Source organism: Gobius niger, assembly GCF_951799975.1.
Source record: "Gobius niger genome assembly, contig: SCAFFOLD_31, whole genome shotgun sequence".
NCBI classification, from domain to species: domain Eukaryota; kingdom Metazoa; phylum Chordata; class Actinopteri; order Gobiiformes; family Gobiidae; genus Gobius; species Gobius niger.
Window position 1 is genome coordinate 420,125 of NW_027639303.1, and position 23,912 is coordinate 444,036.

General features: G+C 46.8%; 1 protein-coding gene across 1 annotated transcript in view; it reads left to right on the forward strand.

Moving 5' to 3' along the window:
- LOC306982603 (arf-GAP with Rho-GAP domain, ANK repeat and PH domain-containing protein 1) overlaps window positions 1-20,174 on the forward strand; it is a gene marked incomplete at its 5' end in the record, with an annotated part of 50,717 nt that extends 30,543 nt beyond the window's left edge. The window contains 9 exons of the mRNA XM_079583071.1: window positions 10-133; window positions 385-484; window positions 8,725-8,908; window positions 10,373-10,418; window positions 11,867-12,111; window positions 12,793-13,002; window positions 18,149-18,254; window positions 18,969-19,110; window positions 20,055-20,174. Of these exons, the coding sequence (XP_079439197.1) occupies window positions 10-133; window positions 385-484; window positions 8,725-8,908; window positions 10,373-10,418; window positions 11,867-12,111; window positions 12,793-13,002; window positions 18,149-18,254; window positions 18,969-19,110; window positions 20,055-20,087 (1,190 nt within the window). The 3' untranslated portion in view covers window positions 20,088-20,174. The remainder of the gene's footprint in view (window positions 1-9; window positions 134-384; window positions 485-8,724; window positions 8,909-10,372; window positions 10,419-11,866; window positions 12,112-12,792; window positions 13,003-18,148; window positions 18,255-18,968; window positions 19,111-20,054) is intronic.
- Window positions 20,175-23,912: the final 3,738 nt, after the last annotated feature.

Genomic DNA, 23,912 nt, shown 5'->3' on the forward strand with positions numbered 1-23,912 from the left:
CCTGTGCAGGTGAGGAGGAGGAGCTTCACGGGAAACTCGAGGACGACCGCTTCCTGTTTTCACTAGAGAACGACTCAGCGGCATGTGACGTGATGGATCTGAAGGAAGTGCACGCCGTGTGTCTGCAAAACGGGTAACTTTCAGACCAACTAACGAATTAACTAACAAACTAACCAACCAACTCACTAACTAGCTAACCATACTGTAACGTGATGACCTATAACCATACGGCTATAGGAAAACACATTGAGCAGGCTAATGCTAGCGGCTATAGGAAAAACTGCAGAAGGGGCAACTATCTACTACTAACTAACGAATTAACTAACTAACCAACCAACCAACCAACTAGCTAACTAACTAACTGTGTCCTGTGGTTTGTTGCAGAGACAGTCCTCAGTTCCAGCTCCTGACGCTCAGTGGAGCTCTGATCTGTGCAGCCGACACCGAGGAAGATCTGCTCACGCATTTCCAGCACATTCTCAAGGTAAACGCTAGCTAACTAACCCAGCTAAACCAGGACTAAACCAGGACTAAACCAGGACTAAACCAGGACTAAACTAGGGCTAAACCAGGGCTAAACCAGGGCTAAACCAGGACTAACCCAGCTAAACCAGGACTAAACCAGGACTAAACCAGGACTAAACCAGGACTAAACCAGGACTAAACCAGGACTAAACCAGGACTAAACCAGGGCTAAACCAGGACTAAACCAGGACTAACCCAGCTAAACCAGGACTAAACCAAGACTAAACCAGGACTAAACCAGGGCTAAACCAGGACCAAACCAGGGCTAAACCAGGACTAAACCAAGACTAAACCAGGACTAAACCAGGGCTAAACCAGGGCTAAACCAGGACTAAACCAGGACTAAACCAGGACTAAACCAGGACTAAACCAGGACTAAACCAGGGCTAAACCAGGACTAAACCAGGGCTAAACCAGGACTAAACCAGGTCTAAACTAGGGCTAAACCAGGACTAAACCAGGACTAAACCAGGACTAAACCAGGGCTAAACCAGGACTAAACCAGGACTAAACCAGGACTAAACCAAGACTAAACCAGGACTAAACCAGGTCTAAACCAGCACTAAACCAGGACTAAACCAGGACTAAACCAGGACTAAACCAGGTCTAAACCAGCACTAAACCAGGACTAAACCAGGACTAAACCAGGACTAAACCAGGACTAAACCAGGGCTAAACCAGGACTAAACCAGGACTAAACCAGGACTAAACCAAGACTAAACCAGGACTAAACCAGGTCTAAACCAGCACTAAACCAGGTCTAAACCAGCACTAAACCAGGACTAAACCAGGACTAAACCAGGACTAAACCAGGACTAAACCAGGGCTAAACCAGGACTAAACCAGGACTAAACCAGGACTAAACCAGGGCTAAACCAGGACTAAACCAGGGCTAAACTAGGACTAAACCAGGACTAAACCAGGACTAAACCAGGTCTAAACCAGGACTAAACCAGGGCTAAACCAGGACTAGACCAGGGCTAAACCAGGACTAAACCAGGGCTAAACCAGGACTAAACCAGGGCTAAACCAGGACTAAACCAGGACTAAACTAGGGCTAAACCAGGACTAGACCAGGGCTAAACCAGGACTAGACCAGGGCTAAACCAGGACTAAACCAGGGCTAAACCAGGACTAAACCAGGGCTAAACCAGGACTAAACCAGGACTAAACCAGGACTAAACTAGGGCTAAACCAGGACTAGACCAGGGCTAAACCAGGACTAGACCAGGGCTAAACCAGGACTAAACCAGGGCTAAACCAGGACTAAACCAGGACTAAACCAGGGCTAAACCAGGACTAAACCAGGACTAAACCAGGACTAAACCAAGACTAAACCAGGACTAAACCAGGTCTAAACCAGCACTAAACCAGGGCTAAACCAGGACTAAACCAGGACTAAACCAGGGCTAAACCAGGACTAAACCAGGACTAAACCAGGGCTAAACCAGGACTAAACCAGGACTAAACCAGGACTAAACCAGGGCTAAACCAGGACTAAACCAGGGCTAAACTAGGACTAAACCAGGACTAAACTAGGGCTAAACCAGGACTTAACCAGGACTAAACCAGGACTAAACTAGGGCTAAACCAGGACTAAACTAGGGCTAAACCAGGACTAAACCAGGACTAAACCAGGACTAAACCAGGACTAAACCAGGTCTAAACCAGGACTAAACCAGGGCTAAACCAGGTCTAAACCAGGACTAAACCAGGGCTAAACCAGGGCTAAACCAGGACTAAACCAGGGCTAAACCAGGACTAAACCAGGACTAAACCAGGTCTAAACCAGGACTAAACCAGGTCTAAACCAGGACTAAACCAGGACTAAACCAGGTCTAAACCAGGACTAAACCAGGTCTAAACCAGGACTAAACCAGGACTAAACCAGGACTAAACCAGGACTAAACCAGGACTAAACCAGGTCTAAACCAGGACTAAACCAGGGCTAAACCAGGTCTAAACCAGGACTAAACCAGGACTAAACCAGGTCTAAACCAGGACTAAACCAGGGCTAAACCAGGACTAAACTAGGGCTAAACCAGGACTAAACCAGGTCTAAACCAGGTCTAAACCAGGACTAAACCAGGTCTAAACCAGGACTAAACCAGGACTAAACCAGGGCTAAACCAGGACTAAACCAGGACTAAACCAGGACTAAACCAAGACTAAACCAGGACTAAACCAGGTCTAAACCAGCACTAAACCAGGGCTAAACCAGGACTAAACCAGGACTAAACCAGGGCTAAACCAGGACTAAACCAGGACTAAACCAGGGCTAAACCAGGACTAAACCAGGACTAAACCAGGACTAAACCAGGGCTAAACCAGGACTAAACCAGGGCTAAACTAGGACTAAACCAGGACTAAACTAGGGCTAAACCAGGACTTAACCAGGACTAAACCAGGACTAAACTAGGGCTAAACCAGGACTAAACTAGGGCTAAACCAGGACTAAACCAGGACTAAACCAGGACTAAACCAGGACTAAACCAGGTCTAAACCAGGACTAAACCAGGGCTAAACCAGGTCTAAACCAGGACTAAACCAGGGCTAAACCAGGGCTAAACCAGGACTAAACCAGGGCTAAACCAGGACTAAACCAGGACTAAACCAGGTCTAAACCAGGACTAAACCAGGTCTAAACCAGGACTAAACCAGGACTAAACCAGGTCTAAACCAGGACTAAACCAGGTCTAAACCAGGACTAAACCAGGACTAAACCAGGACTAAACCAGGACTAAACCAGGACTAAACCAGGTCTAAACCAGGACTAAACCAGGGCTAAACCAGGTCTAAACCAGGTCTAAACCAGGACTAAACCAGGGCTAAACCAGGACTAAACTAGGGCTAAACCAGGACTAAACCAGGACTAAACCAGGTCTAAACCAGGACTAAACCAGGGCTAAACCAGGTCTAAACCAGGACTAAACCAGGACTAAACCAGGTCTAAACCAGGACTAAACCAGGGCTAAACCAGGACTAGACCAGGGCTAAACCAGGACTAGACCAGGGCTAAACCAGGACTAAACCAGGGCTAAACCAGGACTAAACCAGGGCTAAACCAGGACTAAACCAGGACTAAACCAGGACTAAACCAGGACTAAACCAGGACTAAACCAGGACTAAACCAGGGCTAAACCAGGACTAAACCAGGTCTAAACTAGGGCTAAACCAGGACTAAACCAGGACTAAACCAGGACTAAACCAGGGCTAAACCAGGACTAAACCAGGACTAAACCAGGACTAAACCAAGACTAAACCAGGACTAAACCAGGTCTAAACCAGCACTAAACCAGGGCTAAACCAGGACTAAACCAGGACTAAACCAGGGCTAAACCAGGGCTAAACCAGGACTAAACCAGGACTAAACCAGGACTAAACCAGGGCTAAACCAGGACTAAACCAGGACTAAACCAGGGCTAAACCAGGACTAAACCAGGACTAAACCAGGACTAAACCAGGGCTAAACCAGGACTAAACCAGGGCTAAACTAGGACTAAACCAGGACTAAACCAGGACTAAACCAGGTCTAAACCAGGACTAAACCAGGGCTAAACCAGGACTAAACCAGGACTAAACCAGGGCTAAACCAGGGCTAAACCAGGACTAAACCAGGACTAAACCAGGACTAAACCAGGGCTAAACCAGGACTAAACCAGGACTAAACCAGGGCTAAACCAGGACTAAACCAGGACTAAACCAGGACTAAACCAGGGCTAAACCAGGACTAAACCAGGGCTAAACTAGGACTAAACCAGGGCTAAACTAGGACTAAACCAGGACTAAACCAGGGCTAAACCAGGACTAAACCAGGGCTAAACCAGGACTAAACCAGGACTAACCCAGGACTAAACCAGGTCTAAACCAGGACTAAACCAGGACTAAACCAGGACTAAACCAGGGCTAAACCAGGGCTAAACCAGGACTAAACCAGGACTAAACCAGGACTAAACCAGGACTAAACCAGGACTAAACCAGGGCTAAACCAGGACTAAACCAGGACTAAACCAGGACTAAACCAGGACTAAACCAGGACTAAACCAGGTCTAAACCAGGACTAAACCAGGACTAAACCAGGGCTAAACCAGGACTAAACCAGGACTAAACCAGGACTAAACCAGGACTAAACCAGGTCTAAACCAGGACTAAACCAGGACTAAACCAGGGCTAAACCAGGACTAAACCAGGACTAAACCAGGACTAAACCAGGACTAAACCAGGGCTAAACCAGGACTAAACCAGGACTAAACCAGGGCTAAACCAGGACTAAACCAGGACTAAACCAGGACTAAACCAGAACTAAACCAGGACTAAACCAGGGCTAAACCAGGACTAAACCAGGACTAAACCAGGGCTAAACCAAGACTAAACCAGGACTAAACCAGGACTAAACCAGGACTAAACCAGGGCTAAACCAGGACTAAATCAGGACTAAACCAGGACTAAACCAGGACTAAATCAGGACTAAACCAGGACTAAACCAAGACTAAACCAGGGCTAAACCAGGGCTAAACCAGGACTAAACCAGGACTAAACCAGGACTAAACCAGGTCTAAACCAGGACTAAACCAGGACTAAACCAGGACTAAACCAGTACCTTTGACACTCGTTTGGGCCGTGTTAGTTTCCTTGATGTGCCCATTTAAATCACAGAAATTGAGCAGGCTGATGCTAACGGCTATAGAGAAAACACATTGAGCAGGCTGATGCTAACGGCTATAGAGAAAACACATTGAGCAGGCTGATGCTAACGGCTATAGGGAAAACACATTGAGCAGGCTAATGCTAACGGCTATAGAGAAAACAAATTGAGCAGGCTAATGCTAACGGCTATAGAGAAAACACATTGAGCAGGCTGATGCTAACGGCTATAGAGAAAACACATTGAGCAGGCTAATGCTAACGGCTATAGAGAAAACACATTGAGCAGGCTGATGCTAACGGCTATAGAGAAAACACATTGAGCAGGCTGATGCTAACGGCTATAGGGAAAACACATTGAGCAGGCTAATGCTAACGGCTATATGGGAAACACATTGAGCAGGCTGATGCTAACGGCTATAGAGAAAACACATTGAGCAGGCTGATGCTAACGGCTATAGGGAAAACACATTGAGCAGGCTAATGCTAACGGCTATAGAGAAAACACATTGAGCAGGCTGATGCTAACGGCTATAGAGAAAACACATTGAGCAGGCTGATGCTAACGGCTATAGGGAAAACACATTGAGCAGGCTAATGCTAACGGCTATAGGGAAAACACATTGAGCAGGCTAATGCTAACGGCTATATGGAAAACACATTGAGCAGGCTGATGCTAACGGCTATAGGGAAAACACATTGAGCAGGCTGATACTAACGGCTATAGAGAAAACACATTGAGCAGGCTGATGCTAACGGCTATAGAGAAAACACATTGAGCAGGCTAATGCTAACGGCTATAGAGAAAACACATTGAGCAGGCTGATGCTAACGGCTATAGAGAAAACACATTGAGCAGGCTAATGCTAACGGCTATAGGGAAAACACATTGAGCAGGCTGATGCTAACGGCTATAGAGAAAACACATTGAGCAGGCTGATGCTAACGGCTATAGGGAAAACACATTGAGCAGGCTGATGCTAACGGCTATAGGGAAAACACATTGAGCAGGTTGATGCTAACGGCTATAGGGAAAACACATTGAGCAGGCTGATGCTAACGGCTATAGGGAAAACACATTGAGCAGGCTGATGCTAACGGCTATAGAGAAAACACATTGAGCAGGCTGATGCTAACGGCTATAGAGAAAACACATTGAGCAGGCTGATGCTAACGGCTATAGGGAAAACACATTGAGCAGGCTGATGCTAACGGCTATAGGGAAAACACATTGAGCAGGCTGATGCTAACGGCTAGAGGGAAAACACGTTGAGCAGGCTAATGCTAACGGCTATAGAGAAAACACATTGAGCAGGCTGATGCTAACGGCTATAGAGAAAACACATTGAGCAGGCTAATGCTAACGGCTATAGAGAAAACACATTGAGCAGGCTGATGCTAGCGGCTATAGAGAAAACACATTGAGCAGGCTGATGCTAACGGCTATAGGGAAAACACATTGAGCAAGCTAATGCTAACGGCTATAGAGAAAACACATTGAGCAGGCTGATGCTAACGGCTATAGAGAAAACACATTGAGCAGGCTGATGCTAACGGCTATAGGGAAAACACATTGAGCAGGCTGATGCTAACGGCTATAGGGAAAACACATTGAGCAGGCTGATGCTAACGGCTATAGGGAAAACACATTGAGCAGGCTGATGCTAACGGCTATAGGGAAAACACATTGAGCAGGCTGATGCTAACGGCTATAGGGAAAACACATTGAGCAGGCTGATGCTAACGGCTATAGAGAAAACACATTGAGCAGGCTGATGCTAACGGCTATAGAGAAAACACATTGAGCAGGCTGATGCTAACGGCTATAGGGAAAACACATTGAGCAGGCTGATGCTAACGGCTATAGAGAAAACACATTGAGCAGGCTGATGCTAACGGCTATAGAGAAAACACATTGAGCAGGCTGATGCTAACGGCTATAGAGAAAACACATTGAGCAGGCTGATGCTAACGGCTATAGAGAAAACACATTGAGCAGGCTGATGCTAACGGCTATAGAGAAAACACATTGAGCAGGCTGATGCTAACGGCTAGAGGGAAAACACATTGAGCAGGCTAATGCTAACGGCTATAGAGAAAACACATTGAGCAGGCTAATGCTAACGGCTATAGAGAAAACACATTGAGCAGGCTGATGCTAACGGCTATAGAGAAAACACATTGAGCAGGCTGATGCTAACGGCTATAGGGAAAACACATTGAGCAGGCTGATGCTAACGGCTATAGAGAAAACACATTGAGCAGGCTGATGCTAACGGCTATAGAGAAAACACATTGAGCAGGCTGATGCTAACGGCTATAGGGAAAACACATTGAGCAGGCTGATGCTAACGGCTATAGAGAAAACACATTGAGCAGGCTAATGCTAACGGCTATAGAGAAAACACATTGAGCAGGCTGATGCTAACGGCTATAGAGAAAACACATTGAGCAGGCTGATGCTAACGGCTATAGGGAAAACACATTGAGCAGGCTGATGCTAACGGCTATAGAGAAAACACATTGAGCAGGCTGATGCTAGCGGCTAGAGGGAAAACACATTGAGCAGGCTAATGCTAACGGCTATAGAGAAAACACATTGAGCAGGCTGATGCTAACGGCTATAGAGAAAACACATTGAGCAGGCTGATGCTAACGGCTATAGGGAAAACACATTGAGCAGGCTGATGCTAACGGCTATAGAGAAAACACATTGAGCAGGCTGATGCTAACGGCTATAGAGAAAACACATTGAGCAGGCTGATGCTAACGGCTATAGAGAAAACACATTGAGCAGGCTGATGCTAACGGCTATAGAGAAAACACATTGAGCAGGCTGATGCTAACGGCTATAGAGAAAACACATTGAGCAGGCTGATGCTAACGGCTATAGAGAAAACACATTGAGCAGGCTGATGCTAACGGCTAGAGGGAAAACACATTGAGCAGGCTAATGCTAACGGCTATAGAGAAAACACATTGAGCAGGCTAATGCTAACGGCTATAGAGAAAACACATTGAGCAGGCTGATGCTAACGGCTATAGAGAAAACACATTGAGCAGGCTAATGCTAACGGCTATAGAGAAAACACATTGAGCAGGCTAATGCTAACGGCTATAGAGAAAACACATTGAGCAGGCTAATGCTAACGGCTATAGAGAAAACACATTGAGCAGGCTGATGCTAACGGCTATAGGGAAAACACATTGAGCAGGCTGATGCTAACGGCTATAGAGAAAACACATTGAGCAGGCTGATGCTAACGGCTATAGAGAAAACACATTGAGCAGGCTGATGCTAACGGCTATAGGGAAAACACATTGAGCAAGCTAATGCTAACGGCTATAGAGAAAACACATTGAGCAGGCTGATGCTAACGGCTATAGAGAAAACACATTGAGCAGGCTGATGCTAACGGCTATAGAGAAAACACATGGAGCAGGCTAATGCTAACGGCTATAGGAAAACACATTGAGCAGGCTGATGCTAACGGCTATAGAGAAAACACATGGAGCAGGCTGATGCTGAATCTGGTGAATCTGATTGGTCCTCAGGTGATCCTGCCCTCAGGTGTGCCAGAGGAGGTTGTGGGCGGGGCCTCTGCCGTCAGCAGGGGCTGTGTGGTGGAGATGGGCGTAAGTAGCAGCCAATCAGACGCCTGGATCCTGCTGTGGGCGGGCGGAGTCAGTCTCTACCAAAAACAGAAGTGTGTCCATCTGCACCCAATCACACGCCACGGTAAGACCACGCCCACACGGCTGTCCAATCACACGCCACGGTGAGACCACGCCCACACAACTGTCCAATCACACGCCACGGTAAGACCACGCCCACACGGCTGTCCAATCACACGCCACGGTAAGACCACGCCCACACGGCTGTCCAATCACACGCCACGGTAAGACCACGCCCACACGGCTGTCCAATCACACGCCACGGTAAGACCACGCCCACACAACTGTCCAATCACACGCCACAGTAAGACCACGCCCACACAACTGTCCAATCACACGCCACGGTAAGACCACGCCCACACAACTGTCCAATCACACGCCACGGTAAGACCACGCCCACACAACTGTCCAATCACACGCCACGGTAAGACCACGCCCACACAGCTGTCCAATCACACGCCACGGTGAGACCACGCCCACACAGCTGTCCAATCACACGCCACGGTAAGACCACGCCCACACAACTGTCCAATCACACGCCACGGTAAGACCACGCCCACACAACTGTCCAATCACACGCCACGGTAAGACCACGCCCACACAGCTGTCCAATCACACGCCACGGTAAGACCTCGCCCACACAACTGTCCAATCACACGCCACGGTAAGACCACGCCCACACAGCTGTCCAATCACACGCCACGGTAAGACCACGCCCACACAACTGTCCAATCACACGCCACGGTAAGACCTCGCCCACACAACTGTCCAATCACACGCCACGGTAAGACCACGCCCACACAGCTGTCCAATCACACGCCACGGTAAGACCTCGCCCACACAACTGTCCAATCACACGCCACGGTAAGACCACGCCCACACAGCTGTCCAATCACACGCCACGGTAAGACCACGCCCACACAACTGTCCAATCACACGCCACGGTGAGACCACGCCCACATGCCACGGTAAGACCACGCCCACATGCCACGGTAAGACCACGCCCACACGACTGTCCAATCACACGCCACGGTAAGACCACGCCCACACGGCTGTCCAATCACACGCCACGGTAAGACCACGCCCACACGACTGTCCAATCACACGCCACGGTAAGACCACGCCCACACGGCTGTCCAATCACACGCCACGGTAAGACCACGCCCACACGGCTGTCCAATCACACGCCACGGTAAGACCACGCCCACACGACTGTCCAATCACACGCCACGGTAAGACCACGCCCACACGACTGTCAATCACACGCCACGGTAAGACCACGCCCACAGGGCTGTCCAATCACACACCACGGTAAGACCACGCCCACACGTCACGGTAAGACCACGCCCACAATGCACTGGGAGGGTGTGGTCAGACAGGTGTTGAACATGAATAGGTGGAAACAGTCTTAAACACGTGAATAAACCGTTGAAAGGTAAATGTTACGGTGAACAGGCTAAGCGGTTATGTATAGCGCCCCCTTCAGGCTAAAAGGCAATAATCCAAACGTTTTTCTTATTATTTTCAGAGATGGATCCGTCTGAGAGCACTGTGACCCTCGACACCAGAGACAGGTCAGTCCCTCCTCTGTGTCCCCCCAAGGCTCATTTTTAGGCCCTTCATTGTTTTCGATGGTGTCCAGATGTCCAGATGTGCAGATGTCCAGATGTGCAGACCTAAACCTTTGGAGCCAGTGGTTTGTAATGTTTGTGATTGTTCTGCTTCAGACCCTCTGAGGCAGCTCTAACACGAGCAGTCAGAGGGTCTGGTTATTGACAGGTCATGTTGGATCAGCAGCTCGAGAGTTTCGGCGTTTACCAGATCACCACACCCTGATGTGGAGCGTGTGGGCCAGGCCCTCCTCTCCTGCCAGTGTGACGACTGTAACTGTTATAAGTAAGGACTAAACACCTCGGAGCCGCGTTAGACGGTTCTAACGCCCGACACAGTGTTGTTCCTCCTGCATTATAACGTCTAACGCGGCTCCTCGTTGTTTAATCCGCTTATACCAGGGTCCCACAAACCTAACATTTATAATAAATGTGTTTTTCATTGACTAAAGTCACTAAATCTGCCAGACTACGGGACTATTTTGTGTGGGTTATTAGCCGGTCACTGAAGGCTGGTCTCAGAGCGAGTCATTCTCCGCAGCTATTACGAGGATCTCAGTCAGGCTCAACGACACAACATCAGCACAGAATCACAACACAACAGGACTAACCCGGAAACACTTTTCCCTGGAAGGAAACACCGATATGCGGCACTCGTGGGCACCACTTATTTACCTTTTACAAGGTTTAACCTGAAGCTAAAGCTAGCTAGCTCAACCAGCTCAACTGTTTATGGAAACAGCTGCGGTGGAGTCGCTCACACCTGGGCCCCCCCAACTCAAACTAACATGTTTGACTTTACTAATCCAGACAAAGATGCTTCAATGCAGGATCATTTTATGTACGCCTGAAAATGATGAATAGCCTTAACCGTTTCCAATAGAAATGTAAAGCTCATATGTTATTAACAGTAGCTAACCTAGCTGCTCACTCTCCTCTACAAACATTTAGCAAACACTAAATCCATCCCATAATTACGCCTTTATCTGATTCAGCTGTGTCAGGCGTTGCTATGGCGACGCCACAGCGGAGTGACATCCCAGTGATTTAACTACCGGACTACGTGTGCGGTTATACCAAAATAATGCACCAGCCAATCAGAGTCCAGGATTCACCCAGACCATGGGATAAGAAAGAAACCTGGCCTCCTGCTCTGGCTCCAGTGAACCACAGGACCACTTTAAGGCCCTATTGCTGGTTTTGAAGTGTCTAAATGGGACGACCCGTCTTACCTCAGAGCTTCTGTCCTTCATGTCCCAAAGAGGACATGAATCAAAGATGAAGACCAGGGTGACTTTGGAACATCTTCTCACGAGCATCACAACAGTCTGAATGTTTTGAACCCATTTGTTTACACAGGATTATGGTCCCGCCTCTGCATGATGTTCTTCTCTCTCATTGGTCGGTTTCAGGAGCGTCTCGTTCCGATTCGAAGATGAAAGCAGCTGCACTTCCTGGTTCGGTCACCTGAACTCCGCCCTCAACGCCCAGCAGACCAATCCCAGCGCTGTGCCCTTCCCATCGCCCTATCAGATCCCAGGGTCGTCCCCGAGGGCCAATCAGAGCGGAGGAGGAGGAGGGCTGTACCCGGTGAAGTCCCTGAAGGGCCGAGTCCCCGCCCCCATCGAGCGCTGCATCTCCCACATCACGAACCACGGTAACGGTCGCCGCGGCAACCACTGACCCCATGACATCACCTCCTGGGGGCGGGTTTAAATGACAGCGGGTCGGGTTGGTGCGGGTCTTAAGCCCCCGTGCTGCACAGCGAGACGGTCCCGGGTTCGATTCCCGCCTTTCTGTGAGGAGGTGCATGTTCTCCTCATGTCTGCTTCAGGTTCCTCCGGGTACTCCGGCTTCCCCCACCACTAAAAACATGCACAATAGGTGAATCCCCAGTGGCAGCGAAGGATGGGTCAAATGCAGAGGACATGTAGATTAATACATTTCCCAAAGTTTCCATAGATTTCCACATTTTTACCTAAATTTCCCCAATTTTTTCAGTTTTTTTCCCCAATTTTTCGACGTGTTTTTCCTCAATTTGAATTTTTTTAAAATATTTTTTCAGAATTTCACCCAAGTTATTTAAGTTCATTCCACGTTTTTTCCCCCAAACTTTCCAAATTGTTTCCCCAATTTTTAGAAATTTTTCTCCAAATATTTTTCAACTTGTTTCTCTTTGAAGATTTGATGATCAACAGAACTTTAATATAAGATTTATTCTTTAATATTGTTATATAAGTATATTTGGTTCCTGCTCTCAATACTTGCATTCCTGTGAAACCAGTAGAAGCCCCGCCCCCGTCACCATGGTAACCACTCCCCCCCCCCCCCCCCCCAGGGCTGAAGGTGGAGGGCGTGTACCGACGCTGCGGACTCGCCACCAAAGTCAGCCGATTGGTGGAGGCGCTGACCAGGTCTCCAGGCTCCGCCCCCCTGGAGAGCGACGAGCAGGGCGTGCTGGACGCGGCGGCGGCGCTCAAACGCATCGTCCGCCAGACGCCCGAGCTGGTCCCTGAACGCAGCACGGCCCGGTGGATCCAGGCGGCAGGTGAGTGTCCCTGAACGCAGCACGGCCCGGTGGATCCAGGCGGCAGGTGAGAGTCCCTGAACGCAGCACGGCCCGGTGGATCCAGGCGGCAGGTGAGTGTCCCTGAACGCAGCACGTGTCCCTGAACGCAGCACGGCCCGGTGGATCCAGGCGGCAGGTGAGTCCCTGAACGCAGCACGGCCCGGTGGATCCAGGCGGCAGGTGAGTCCCTGAACGCAGCACGGCCCGGTGGATCCAGGCGGCAGGTGAGTCCCTGAACGCAGCACGTGTCCCTGAACGCAGCACGGCCCGGTGGATCCAGGCGGCAGGTGAGTCCCTGAACGCAGCACGGCCCGGTGGATCCAGGCGGCAGGTGAGAGTCCCTGAACGCAGCACGGCCCGGTGGATCCAGGCGGCAGGTGAGTGTCCCTGAACGCAGCACGGCCCGGTGGATCCAGGCGGCAGGTGAGAGTCCCTGAACGCAGCACGTGTCCCTGAACGCAGCACGGCCCGGTGGATCCAGGCGGCAGGTGAGTCCCTGAACGCAGCACGGCCCGGTGGATCCAGGCGGCAGGTGAGTGTCCCTGAACGCAGCACGGCCCAGTGGATCCAGGCGGCAGGTGAGTCCCTGAACGCAGCACGGCCCGGTGGATCCAGGCGGAAGGTGAGTCCCTGAACGCAGCACGGCCCAGTGGATCCAGGCGGCAGGTGAGTCCCTGAACGCAGCACGGCCCGGTGGATCCAGGCGGAAGGTGAGTCCCTGAACGCAGCACGGCCCGGTGGATCCAGGCGGAAGGTGAGTCCCTGAACGCAGCACGGCCCGGTGGATCCAGGCGGCAGGTGAGTCCCTGAACGCAGCACGGCCCGGTGGATCCAGGCGGCAGGTGAGTCCCTGAACGCAGCACGGCCCGGTGGATCCAGGCGGCAGGTGAGTCCCTGAACGCAGCACGTGTCCCTGAACGCAGCACGGCCCGGTGGATCCAGGCGGCAGGTGAGTCCCTGAACGCAGCGGATGCTTAATGACCAGACAGTAGCTCAGTGTCAGGAGGACTCTTTGAAGCTCCTCAGATGTTCTTCTGTTTGTTCCTCAGATGTTCTTCTGTTTGTTCCTCAGATGTTCTTGTTTGTTCCTCAGATGTTCTTGTTTGTTCCTCAGATGTTCTTCTGTTTGTTCCTCAGATGTTCTTCTGTTTGTTCCTCAGATGTTCTTGTCTGTTCCTCAGATGTTCTTGTCTGTTCCTCAGATGTTCTTGTTTGTTCCTCAGATGTTCTTGTTTGTTCCTCAGATGTTCTTCTGTTTGTTCCTCAGATGTTCTTGTCTGTTCCTCAGATGTTCTTGTCTGTTCCTCAGATGTTCTTGTCTGTTCCTCAGATGTTCTTGTCTGTTCCTCAGATGTTCTTGTTTGTTCCTCAGATGTTCTTGTTTGTTCCTCAGATGTTCTTGTTTGTTCCTCAGATGTTCTTGTTTGTTCCTCAGATGTTCTTCTGTTTGTTCTTCAGATGTTCTTGTTTGTTCCTCAGATGTTCTTGTGTTTGTTCCTCAGATGTTCTTGTTTGTTCCTCAGATGTTTTTGTTTGTTCCTCAGATGTTCTTCTGTTTGTTCCTCAGATGTTCTTGTTTGTTCCTCAGATGTTCTTGTTTGTTCCTCAGATGTTCTTGTTTGTTCCTCAGATGTTCTTGTTTGTTCCTCAGATGTTCTTCTGTTTGTTCCTCAGATGTTCTTGTTTGTTCCTCAGATGTTCTTCTGTTTGTTCCTCAGATGTTCTTGTTTGTTCCTCAGATGTTCCTCTGTTTGTTCCTCAGATGTTCTTGTTTGTTCCTCAGATGTTCCTCTGTTTGTTCCTCAGATGTTCTTGTTTGTTCCTCAGATGTTCTTGTTTGTTCCTCAGATGTTCTTGTTTGTTCCTCAGATGTTCTTGTTTGTTCCTCAGATGTTCTTCTGTTTGTTCCTCAGATGTTCTTGTCTGTTCCTCAGATGTTCTTGTCTGTTCCTCAGATGTTCTTGTTTGTTCCTCAGATGTTCTTGTTTGTTCCTCAGATGTTCTTCTGTTTGTTCCTCAGATGTTCTTCTGTTTGTTCCTCAGATGTTCTTCTGTTTGTTCCTCAGATGTTCTTCTGTTTGTTCCTCAGATGTTCTTGTTTGTTCCTCAGATGTTCTTGTTTGTTCCTCAGATGTTCTTGTTTGTTCCTCAGATGTTCTTCTGTTTGTTCCTCAGATGTTCTTGTTTGTTCCTCAGATGTTCTTGTTTGTTCCTCAGATGTTCCTGTTTGTTCCTCAGATGTTCTTGTTTGTTCCTCAGATGTTCTTGTTTGTTCCTCAGATGTTCTTCTGTTTGTTCCTCAGATGTTCTTGTTTGTTCCTCAGATGTTCTTGTTTGTTCCTCAGATGTTCTTGTTTGTTCCTCAGATGTTCTTCTGTTTGTTCCTCAGATGTTCTTGTCTGTTCCTCAGATGTTCTTCTGTTTGTTCCTCAGATGTTCTTGTTTGTTCCTCAGATGTTCTTCTGTTTGTTCCTCAGATGTTCTTCTGTTTGTTCCTCAGATGTTCTTCTGTTTGTTCCTCAGATGTTCTTGTCTGTTCCTCAGATGTTCTTCTGTTTGTTCCTCAGATGTTCTTCTGTTTGTTCCTCAGATGTTCTTGTCTGTTCCTCAGATGTTCTTCTGTTTGTTCCTCAGATGTTCTTGTTTGTTCCTCAGATGTTCTTGTTTGTTCCTCAGATGTTCTTCTGTTTGTTCCTCAGATGTTCTTCTGTTTGTTCCTCAGATGTTCTTGTTTGTTCCTCAGATGTTCTTCTGTTTGTTCCTCAGATGTTCTTCTGTTTGTTCCTCAGATGTTCTTCTGTTTGTTCCTCAGATGTTCTTGTCTGTTCCTCAGATGTTCTTGTTTGTTCCTCAGATGTTCTTGTTTGTTCCTCAGATGTTCTTCTGTTTGTTCCTCAGATGTTCTTCTGTTTGTTCCTCAGATGTTCTTGTTTGTTCCTCAGATGTTCTTGTTTGTTCCTCAGATGTTCTTCTGTTTGTTCCTCAGATGTTCTTGTTTGTTCCTCAGATGTTCTTCTGTTTGTTCCTCAGATGTTCTTGTTTGTTCCTCAGATGTTCTTCTGTTTGTTCCTCAGATGTTCTTGTTTGTTCCTCAGATGTTCCTCTGTTTGTTCCTCAGATGTTCTTGTTTGTTCCTCAGATGTTCTTGTCTGTTCCTCAGATGTTCTTGTTTGTTCCTCAGATGTTCTTCTGTTTGTTCCTCAGATGTTCCTCTGTTTGTTCCTCAGATGTTCTTGTTTGTTCCTCAGATGTTCCTCTGTTTGTTCCTCAGATGTTCTTGTTTGTTCCTCAGATGTTCTTGTTTGTTCCTCAGATGTTCTTGTTTGTTCCTCAGATGTTCTTGTCTGTTCCTCAGATGTTCTTCTGTTTGTTCCTCAGATGTTCTTGTTTGTTCCTCAGATGTTCTTGTTTGTTCCTCAGATGTTCTTGTCTGTTCCTCAGATGTTCTTCTGTTTGTTCCTCAGATGTTCTTGTTTGTTCCTCAGATGTTCTTGTTTGTTCCTCAGATGTTCCTCTGTTTGTTCCTCAGATGTTCCTCTGTTTGTTCCTCAGATGTTCCTCTGTTTGTTCCTCAGATGTTCTTGTTTGTTCCTCAGATGTTCTTGTCTGTTCCTCAGATGTTCTTGTTTGTTCCTCAGATGTTCCTCTGTCTGTTCCTCAGATGTTCCTCTGTTTGTTCCTCAGATGTTCTTGTTTGTTCCTCAGATGTTCTTCTGTTTGTTCCTCAGATGTTCTTGTTTGTTCCTCAGATGTTCTTGTTTGTTACTCAGATGTTCTTGTTTGTTCCTCAGATGTTCTTGTTTGTTCCTCAGATGTTCTTGTTTGTTCCTCAGATGTTCTTGTTTGTTCCTCAGATGTTCTTGTCTGTTCCTCAGATGTTCTTCTGTCTGTTCCTCAGATGTTCTTCTGTTTGTTCCTCAGATGTTCTTGTTTGTTCCTCAGATGTTCTTGTTTGTTCCTCAGATGTTCTTGTTTGTTCCTCAGATGTTCTTGTTTGTTCCTCAGATGTTCCTCTGTTTGTTCCTCAGATGTTCTTGTTTGTTCCTCAGATGTTCCTCTGTTTGTTCCTCAGATGTTCTTGTTTGTTCCTCAGATGTTCTTGTTTGTTCCTCAGATGTTCTTGTTTGTTCCTCAGATGTTCTTGTTTGTTCCTCAGATGTTCTTGTTTGTTCCTCAGATGTTCTTGTTTGTTCCTCAGATGTTCTTGTTTGTTCCTCAGATGTTCCTCTGTTTGTTCCTCAGATGTTCCTCTGTTTGTTCCTCAGATGTTCTTCTGTTTGTTCCTCAGATGTTCTTGTTTGTTCCTCAGATGTTCTTGTTTGTTCCTCAGATGTTCCTCTGTTTGTTCCTCAGATGTTCTTGTTTGTTCCTCAGATGTTCTTGTTTGTTCCTCAGATGTTCTTGTTTGTTCCTCAGATGTTCTTGTTTGTTCCTCAGATGTTCTTGTTTGTTCCTCAGATGTTCTTCTGTTTGTTCCTCAGATGTTCTTGTTTGTTCCTCAGATGTTCTTGTGTTTGTTCCTCAGATGTTCTTGTTTGTTCCTCAGATGTTCTTCTGTTTGTTCCTCAGATGTTCTTGTTTGTTCCTCAGATGTTCTTGTTTGTTCCTCAGATGTTCTTGTTTGTTCCTCAGATGTTCTTCTGTTTGTTCCTCAGATGTTCTTCTGTTTGTTCCTCAGATGTTCTTGTTTGTTCCTCAGATGTTCCTCTGTTTGTTCCTCAGATGTTCTTGTTTGTTCCTCAGATGTTCCTCTGTTTGTTCCTCAGATGTTCTTGTTTGTTCCTCAGATGTTCTTGTCTGTTCCTCAGATGTTCTTGTTTGTTCCTCAGATGTTCCTGTTTGTTCCTCAGATGTTCCTGTTTGTTCCTCAGATGTTCTTGTTTGTTCCTCAGATGTTCTTGTCTGTTCCTCAGATGTTCTTGTTTGTTCCTCAGATGTTCCTGTTTGTTCCTCAGATGTTCTTGTTTGTTCCTCAGATGTTCTTGTTTGTTCCTCAGATGTTCTTGTTTGTTCCTCAGATGTTCTTGTTTGTTCCTCAGATGTTCTTGTTTGTTCCTCAGATGTTCTTGTTTGTTCCTCAGATGTTCTTGTCTGTTCCTCAGATGTTCTTCTGTTTGTGTTGCAGTGATCTCAGACGAGCGCTCCAGGTTCGTGGCCTACAAACAGCTGCTGCGAAGTCTGCCCGACGACAACAGGGCCACGCTCTGCGCCATCTTTGGACACTTCTACATGTGAGACTTTTGAGAAACTAGAACGTGAGAGCCGTCAGGTGCAGCTCTATAGTGACAGGTGTCTGTACTGTCAGGTGTCTGTACTGTCAGGTGTCTGTACTGACAGGTGTCTGTACTGACAGGTGCAGCTATATAGTGACCGGTGCAGCTCTATACTGACAGGTGTCTGTACCGTCAGGTGTCTATACTGACAGGTGTCCCCTCTGTACCGTCAGGTGCAGCTCTATAGTGACAGGTGCAGCTCTATAGTGACAGGTGCAGCTCTATAGTGACAGGTGCAGCTCTATAGTGACAGGTGCAGCTCTATAGTGACAGGTGCAGCTCTATAGTGACAGGTGCAGCTCTATAGTGACAGGTGTCCCCTCTGTACCGTCAGGGTGCAGCTGTATAGTGACAGGTGTCTGTACCGTCAGGTGCAGCTCTATAGTGTCAGGTGCAGCTCTATACTGACAGGTGTCCTATAGTGACAGGTGTCCTATAGTGACAGGTGTCTTATACTGACAGGTGTCCTATAGTGACAGGTGTCCTATAGTGACAGGTGTCCTATAGTGACAGGTGTCTGTACTGTCAGGTGTCCTATAGTAACAGGTGTCCTATAGTGACAGGTGTCTGTACTGTCAGGTGCAGCTCTGTACTGTCAGGTGTCTGTACTGTCAGGTGTCTGTACTGTCAGGTGCAGCTCTATACTGACAGGTGTCCCCTCTGTACCGTCAGGGTGCAGCTGTTCTCGCAGGTGAACCGCATGTCGGCCCAGAACCTGGCGTTGGTCTTGGTCCCGACGCTGTTCCAGACCCTGAACCAGGACCTGGTGCGACTGCTGCGAGAGTTCATCATCCACCACACGCTGCTCTTCCTGGTTAGTGTTTCCTCTTCCTGGTTAATGTCTCCTCTTCCTGGTTAGTGTTTCCTCTTCCTGGTTAGTGTTTCCTCCACACGCTGCTCTTCCTGGTTAGTGTTTCCTCTTCCTGGTTAGTGTTTCCTCTTCCTGGTTAGTGCTTCCTCTTCCTGGTTAGTGTTTCCTCTTCCTGGTTAGTGTCTCCTCTTCCTGGTTAGTGTTTCCTCTTCCTGGTTAGTGCTTCCTCTTCCTGGTTAAGTGTTTCCTCTTCCTGGTTAGTGTTTCCTCTTCCTGGTTAGTGCTTCCTCTTCCTGGTTAAGTGTTTCCTCTTCCTGGTTAGTGTTTCCTCTTCCTGGTTAGTGTTTCCTCTTCCTGGTTAGTGTTTCCTCTTCCTGGTTAGTGTTTCCTCCACACGCTGCTCTTCCTGGTTAGTGTTTCCTCTTCCTGGTTAGTGTCTCCTCTTCCTGGTTAGTGTTTCCTCCACACGCTGCTCTTCCTGGTTAGTGTCTCCTCTTCCTGGTTAGTGTGTCCTCTTCCTGGTTAGTGTTTCCACTTCCTGGTTAGTGTTTCCACTTCCTGGTTAGTGTTTCCTCTTCCTGGTTAGTGCTTCCTCTTCCTGGTTAGTGTCTCCTCTTCCTGGTTAGTGTTTCCTCTTCCTGGTTAGTGTTTCCTCTTCCTGGTTAGTGTTTCCTCCACACGCTCCTCTTCCTGGTTAGTGTTTCCTCTTCCTGGTTAGTGTCTCCTCTTCCTGGTTAGTGTTTCCACTTCCTGGTTAGTGTTTCCTCTTCCTGGTTAGTGTTTCCTCTTCCTGGTTAGTGTTTCGTCTTCCTGGTTAGTGTTTCCTCTTCCTGGTTAGTGTTTCCTCTTCCTGGTTAGTGTTTCCTCTTCCTGGTTAGTGTTTCCTCCACACGCTGCTCTTCCTGGTTAGGTTATGATCATTAACTGATATTTTTTTCTTTTTTCAGGCGGGGGCTGAAGATGAGGTCACCTTTCTCTGATGTTAAAGCAGATGTTTTTATATCTGAGTCTTTATATTTGAGTCTTTATATTTGAGTCTTTATTTGTGAGTCTTTATATCTGAGTCTTTATATTTGAGTCTTTATATTTGAGTCTTTATATCTGAGTCTTTATATCTTAGTCTTTATATTTGAGTCTTTATATTTGAGTCTTTATATTTGAGTCTTTATATCTGAGTCTTTATATCTGAGTCTTTTTATCTGAGTCTTTATATCTGAGTCTTTATATCTGAGTCTTTATATCTGAGTCTTTATATTTGAGTCTTTATATTTGAGTCTTTATATCTGAGTCTTTATATCTGAGTCTTTATATCTGAGTCTTTATATCTGAGTCTTTTTATCTGAGTCTTTTTATCTGAGTCTTTATATCTGAGTTTTTATATTTGAGTCTTTATATCTTAGTCTTTATATCTGAGTCTTTATATCTGAGTCTTTATATCTGAGTCTTTTTATCTGAGTCTTTTTATCTGAGTCTTTATATCTGAGTCTTTTTATCTGAGTCTTTATATCTGAGTCTTTATATTTGAGTCTTTATATCTGAGTCTTTATATTTGAGTCTTTATATCTGAGTCTTTATATTTGAGTCTTTATATCTGAGTCTTTATATTTGAGTCTTTATATCTGAGTCTCGGCTGCGGGAACTTCCTCTGTTGAAAATGAAATAAAACTAAACATTTCAAACTCTTTGTTCTTACTTTTTACTCTACATTAGAGTGTGTGTGTTAGCATGTGGGTTAGCGCGTGTGTGTTAGCATGTGTGTTAACGTGTGTGTTAGCATGTGTGTTAGCATGTGTGTTAACGTGTGTTAGCATGTGTGTGTTAACGTGTGTATTAGCATGTGTTTGTTAGCATGTGGGTTAGCGCGTGTGTGTTAGCATGTGTGTTAGCGCGTGTGTGTTAGCATATGTTTTTTAGCTTGTGTGTTAGCATGTGTGTTAGCTTGTGTATTAGCATGAGTGTTAGCATGTGTGTTAACGTGTGTGTTAGCGTGTGTGTTAGCATGTGTGTTAGCGTGTGTTTGAGTGTGTGTGTTAACGTGTGTGTTAGTATGTGTGCTAGCATGTGTGGTAGCATGTGTGTGTTAGCATGTGTGTTAGCGTGTGTGTTAGCGTGTGTGGTAGCATGTGTGTGCTAGCATGTATGTGTTAGCTGGTGTGTTAGCTGGTGTGTTAGCATGTGTGTTAGCATGTGTGTGTTAACGTGTGTGTTAGCATGTGTGTTAACGTGTGTGTTAGCATGTGTGTGTTAACGTGTGTGTTAGCGTGTGTGTGTTAGCATGTGTATTAGCATGTGTGTCTTAACGTGTGCGTTAGCATGTGTGTTATCATGTGTGTTAATGTGTGTGTTAGCATGTGTGTTAGCGTGTGTGTTAGCATGTGTTAACGTGTGTGTTAACGTGTGTGTTAGCGTGTGTGTTAGCGTGTGTGTTAGCATGTGTGTCTTAACGTGTGCGTTAGCATGTGTGTGTTAATGTGTGTGTTAGCGTGTGTTAGCGTGTGTGTTAACGTGTGTTAGCATGTGTTTAACGTGTGCGTTAGCAAGTGTGTTAACGTGTGTGTTAATGTGTGTTAGCTTGTGTGTTAGCGTGTGTGTTAGCATGTGTGTTAACGTGTGTGTTAACGTGTGTTAGCTTGTGTGTTAGCATGTGTTAGCGTGTGTGCTAGCATGTGTGTTAGCGTGTGTGTTAGCGTGTGTGTTAGCGTGTGTGTTAGCATGTGTGTTAGCGTGTGGGTTAGCATGTGTGTGTTAACGTGTGTGTTAGCGTGTGTGTTAGCATGTGTTAGCATGTGTGTTAACGTGTGTGTTAATGTGTGTGTTAGCTTGTGTGTTAGCGTGTGTGTTAGCATGTGTGTTAACGTGTGTGTTAACGTGTGTTAGCTTGTGTGTTAGCATGTGTTAGCGTGTGTGCTAGCATGTATGTTAGCGTGTGTGTTAGCGTGTGTGTTAGCGTGTGTGTTAGCATGTGTGTTAGCATGTGTGTGTTAACGTGTGTGTTAGCGTGTGTGTTAGCGTGTGTGTTAGCGTGTGTGTTAGTGTGTGTGTTAGCATGTGTGTTAGCGTGTGTGTTAGCATATGTGTGTTAACGTGTGTGTTAGCATGTGTTAGCGTGTGTGTTAGCTTGTGTGTTAGCATGTGTTAGCGTGTGTGATAGCATGTGTGTTAGCGTGTGTGTTAGCGTGTGTGTTAGCGTGTGTGTTAGCATGTGTGTTAGCGTGTGTGTTAGCATGTGTGTGTTAACGTGTGTGTTAGCGTGTGTGTTAGCATGTGTTAGCATGTGTGTTAACGTGTGTGTTAACGTGTGTGTTAGCATGTGTTAGCGTGTGTGTTAACGTGTGTGTTAGCATGTGTGTTAATGTGTGTGTTAGCTTGTGTGTTAGCGTGTGTGTTAGCATCTGTGTTAACGTGTGTGTTAACGTGTGTTAGCTTGTGTGTTAGAATGTGTTAGCGTGTGTGCTAGCATGTATGTTAGCGTGTGTGTTAGCGTGTGTGTTAGCGTGTGTGTTAGCATGTGTGTTAGCATGTGTGTGTTAACGTGTGTGTTAGCGTGTGTGTTAGCGTGTGTGTTAGTGTGTGTGTTAGCATGTGTGTTAGCGTGTGTGTTAGCATATGTGTGTTAACGTGTGTGTTAGCATGTGTTAGCGTGTGTGTTAGCTTGTGTGTTAGCATGTGTTAGCGTGTGTGATAGCATGTGTGTTAGCGTGTGTGTTAGCGTGTGTGTTAGCATGTGTGTTAGCGTGTGTGTTAGCATGTGTGTGTTAACGTGTGTGTTAGCGTGTGTGTTAGCATGTGTTAGCATGTGTGTTAACGTGTGTGTTAACGTGTGTGTTAGCATGTGTTAGCGTGTGTGTTAACGTGTGTGTTAGCATGTGTCTTAACGTGTGTGTTAGCATGTGTGGTAGCGTGTGTGTTAGCGTGTGTGTTAGCATGAGTGTGTTAGCATGAGTGTGTTAACGTGTGTGTTAGCATGTGTGTTAGCATGTGTGTTAGCATGTGTGTGTTAGCGTGTGTGTTAGCGTGTTTGTTAGCGTGTGTGTTAGCATGTTTGTGTTAACGTGTGTGTTAGCATGTGTGTTAGCATGTGTGTGTTAGCGTGTGTGTTAGCATGTGTGTTAGCATGTGTGTTAACGTGTGTGTTAGCGTGTGTGTTAGCATGTGTGTTAGCATGTGTGTTAGCGTGTGTGTTAGCATGTGTGTGTTAGCGTGTGTGTTAGCATGTGTGTTAGCATGTGTTAGCGTGTGTGTTAACGTGTGTGTTAGCTTGTGTGTTTGCGTGTGTGTTAGCATGTGTGTGTTAGCGTGTGTGTTAGCGTGTGTGTTAGCGTGTGTGTTTGCGTGTGTGTTAGCATGTGTGTTGGCGTGTGTGTTAGCGTGTGTGTTAGCGTGTGTGTTAGCATGTGTGTTAGCGTGTGTGTTAGCGTGTGTTAGCGTGTGTGTTTGCGTGTGTGTTAGCGTGTGTGTTAGCATGTGTGTTAGCGTGTGTGTTAGCGTGTGTGTTTGCGTGTGTGTTAGCGTGTGTGTTAGCGTGTGTGTTAGCATGTGTGTTAGCGTGTGTGTTAGCGTGTGTGTTAGCTCGTGTTAGCGTGTGTGTTAGCTCGTGTGTGTTTGCGTGTGTGTTAGCGTGTGTGTTAGCGTGTGTGTTAGCATGTGTGTTAGCGTGTGTGTTAGCGTGTGTGTTAGCTCGTGTTAGCGTGTGTGTTAGCTCGTGTTAGCGTGTGTTTTAGCGTGTGTGTTAGCGTGTGTGTTCGCGTGTGTGTTAGCATGTGTGTTAGCATGTGTGTTAGCGTGTGTGTTAGCTCGTGTTAGCG